This window comes from Penaeus chinensis, chromosome 1, assembly GCF_019202785.1.
Source record: "Penaeus chinensis breed Huanghai No. 1 chromosome 1, ASM1920278v2, whole genome shotgun sequence".
NCBI classification, from domain to species: Eukaryota; Metazoa; Arthropoda; class Malacostraca; order Decapoda; family Penaeidae; genus Penaeus; species Penaeus chinensis.
In genome coordinates, this window is record NC_061819.1 from 5,918,062 (window position 1) to 5,920,561 (window position 2,500).

Sequence of the window (2,500 nt, forward strand, 5' to 3'; positions counted from 1 at the left end):
ATAGGTATTGGAAAATTCTATTCATGCTCCAACACTGGAAACTTTAATACTTTTTCATTAAACAAATTTCTATTTTCACAATCATAGACCAATTGTCAATATCATCACCAGTAAGTATACTGGTATTTTTCCTATATAGGTATATCAAAAAAAAGGTTTTGAAAATAAGAAAGTTACTTTTTTCCGAATCTTTCTATCAAAATTTTCCTATTTCTTTTCCTTGTATCTAAGTCAATCTATTAAATAGGATATACACAGTACATCTCAATATGAAACTATGCAATCAAATTCACAATCTAAACTAACACAGATTCCTTCAGTATTTGTCCTTTTTATGAAAGTCCTTTTAGAACCATGCTAACATACCCTAATCATATACAAATATATCTATTGTTAGTAGATTTAACCATGAACATCTTTCATTAATTCCTTGATCATCCTGCCAAGACCACATATCATCCATGAGGGTTAAATAAAAAAGTTAATATATATAATCATTGCACATCATAAAAGTTAATTACATATAGCTCTGGCATCAGACTTGGAACGTGGTCTAAAGGAGTCAAAGAATCCTTGTGGACCACCCTCTTTGCGACGGCTGCTTGCAACATTGCTCCCGTTGTTCGATGTGGCAGCCAGAATGTCGTCACCTGACTTTCGGCGCTGGCGGAAGGAGGCTGAAACAGTGAGGGTTGCAACATCTGTTATTTTGGGTGTAAGTCCTCTCCACGCTGTCTAAGATAAAAGCCATGCGTGAGTGCTTCAAAAAGTCATTTATAGCTGTCAAGTCCTTGTGTATCTTGTCCATTTTTTTTCTCATTTTATCTTTCTCAACTGTCTTGCATGTTATACACTGGTTTAATAAATTAAAATGTGTTGTTCCAATGTCAGTCTCTTGAAGCTGTCTACATATTGCTACATATCTTGTGTGCATATATATACGATCTGTGCATATCTCATTACCAGTCTTAATCATTTGGATGTAATCACACACTATACATAATTTTGCCAGGAACATTAATCTACAGACAATCTACATTGTAAACATAACAATAGATCATAACTTTAATAATTTTGCTTAACATTTCAGTGTTTATAGGTGTCTATGAAATTAAAAAAAACACTGAATCTCTATAATATATATAGCCAACTACAGCTATAAATACACAATTCTATAATTACTTTTTCAATTGCATAAACTAATAATAATAATCACAATAATTTCAAAACATATCTTAACAACTAGGGTTGTAACAGTACACCTTCAGTCTAGTCTGAAGAACAGCCTAAACATATGTGAAAAAATAAGTTTAAATCTTACTATTAATAAAAAAAAGAAAAAGAGGAAAAAGAAAAAAATTATAATAAAAAAAATAATAGTAATAATAACAATAATAACAATAATGATGATGATGATGATGATGATGATGATGATGATGATGATGATGATGATGATGATGATGATGATGATGATGATGATGATGATGATGATGATGATGATGATAATAATAATAATAAAAATAATAATAATAACAATAATAATAGTAATAATAAAAATAATAGTGACCACATTTTTACTATCATGTGCATAATCATATGGACAATCAAATCAAAATATTGTATAAACAAACTATTGATCTAATAATCATTAATACAAACAACTAACAGGACAAAATGCAAAGCCTAGAAACCTGAAAATAAGGAAGTAAATGTTATATATGTCCCTTTTTGATTGTCATTCTTGTATAAAAAAAAAAAATCAAACTCATATTGTATTCAATTCTTAAATATTTTTGTTTGGAAAGATGGAAAAGAAGCTGAATAGTATAACTGAAGAAAAACAGTAAGCGAAGATCATGAAAAACACAAAATAAAGAAAATAAAGTTGATCAAATAAAAGAAAAAAGGAGAAAAATAAACACTGATAGAATTAAATGACTAATACATAGATAAAGCTTAGGGTGTATCAATTCAATGCACCTGAGTGTCTAGACATACATGACAGCCACCTTTTCTTTGTCTGACCCTAATTGCCAAGGATGACATCATGGTTTGTGTGGTTTCACCTAAATTCATGATGTGTCAGGTATCTTCCAAAGTTGACTAGTATAAAGCCTACAGGACTGGGGGTGTTGGCAGACAATGAATGCTATTACAAAACTAGCCCTGTGCGACCTCATAGGTGGCTGTTCTAGTATAGCAAGCCCATACTTTGGCTAATGTGGTTTAGCTCACTCGGGTGCAATGGGTTAAGTGTAACAATAAACAGTAGTTATCAAAAAGATGATTCAAACTTTCACGTATCATATAACAACAGAATACACTACAGATGTTTTTGTGGTAATAAACTTATACCCTTAAATTAGTTGGTATAAATAGAACTAACACACTAAAGATTGAATACCTATTCAATTGTATATGTTACAAGCTTTGCTTCTAAGACATATAAATTTGGTGCAAAAGTCAATTTTGTACCTTTTCTTTACTAAAAATGGCATAA

At 30.5% G+C, this 2,500-nt stretch overlaps 1 protein-coding gene across 1 annotated transcript in view; it reads right to left on the reverse strand.

Moving 5' to 3' along the window:
- The window catches only part of LOC125027292, a gene marked incomplete in the record, with an annotated part of 181,213 nt that overhangs the window by 103,627 nt on the left and 75,086 nt on the right, over positions 1-2,500 (reverse strand). The window contains 1 exon segment of the mRNA XM_047616271.1: positions 522-677. Coding sequence (XP_047472227.1) covers positions 522-677 — 156 coding nt within the window.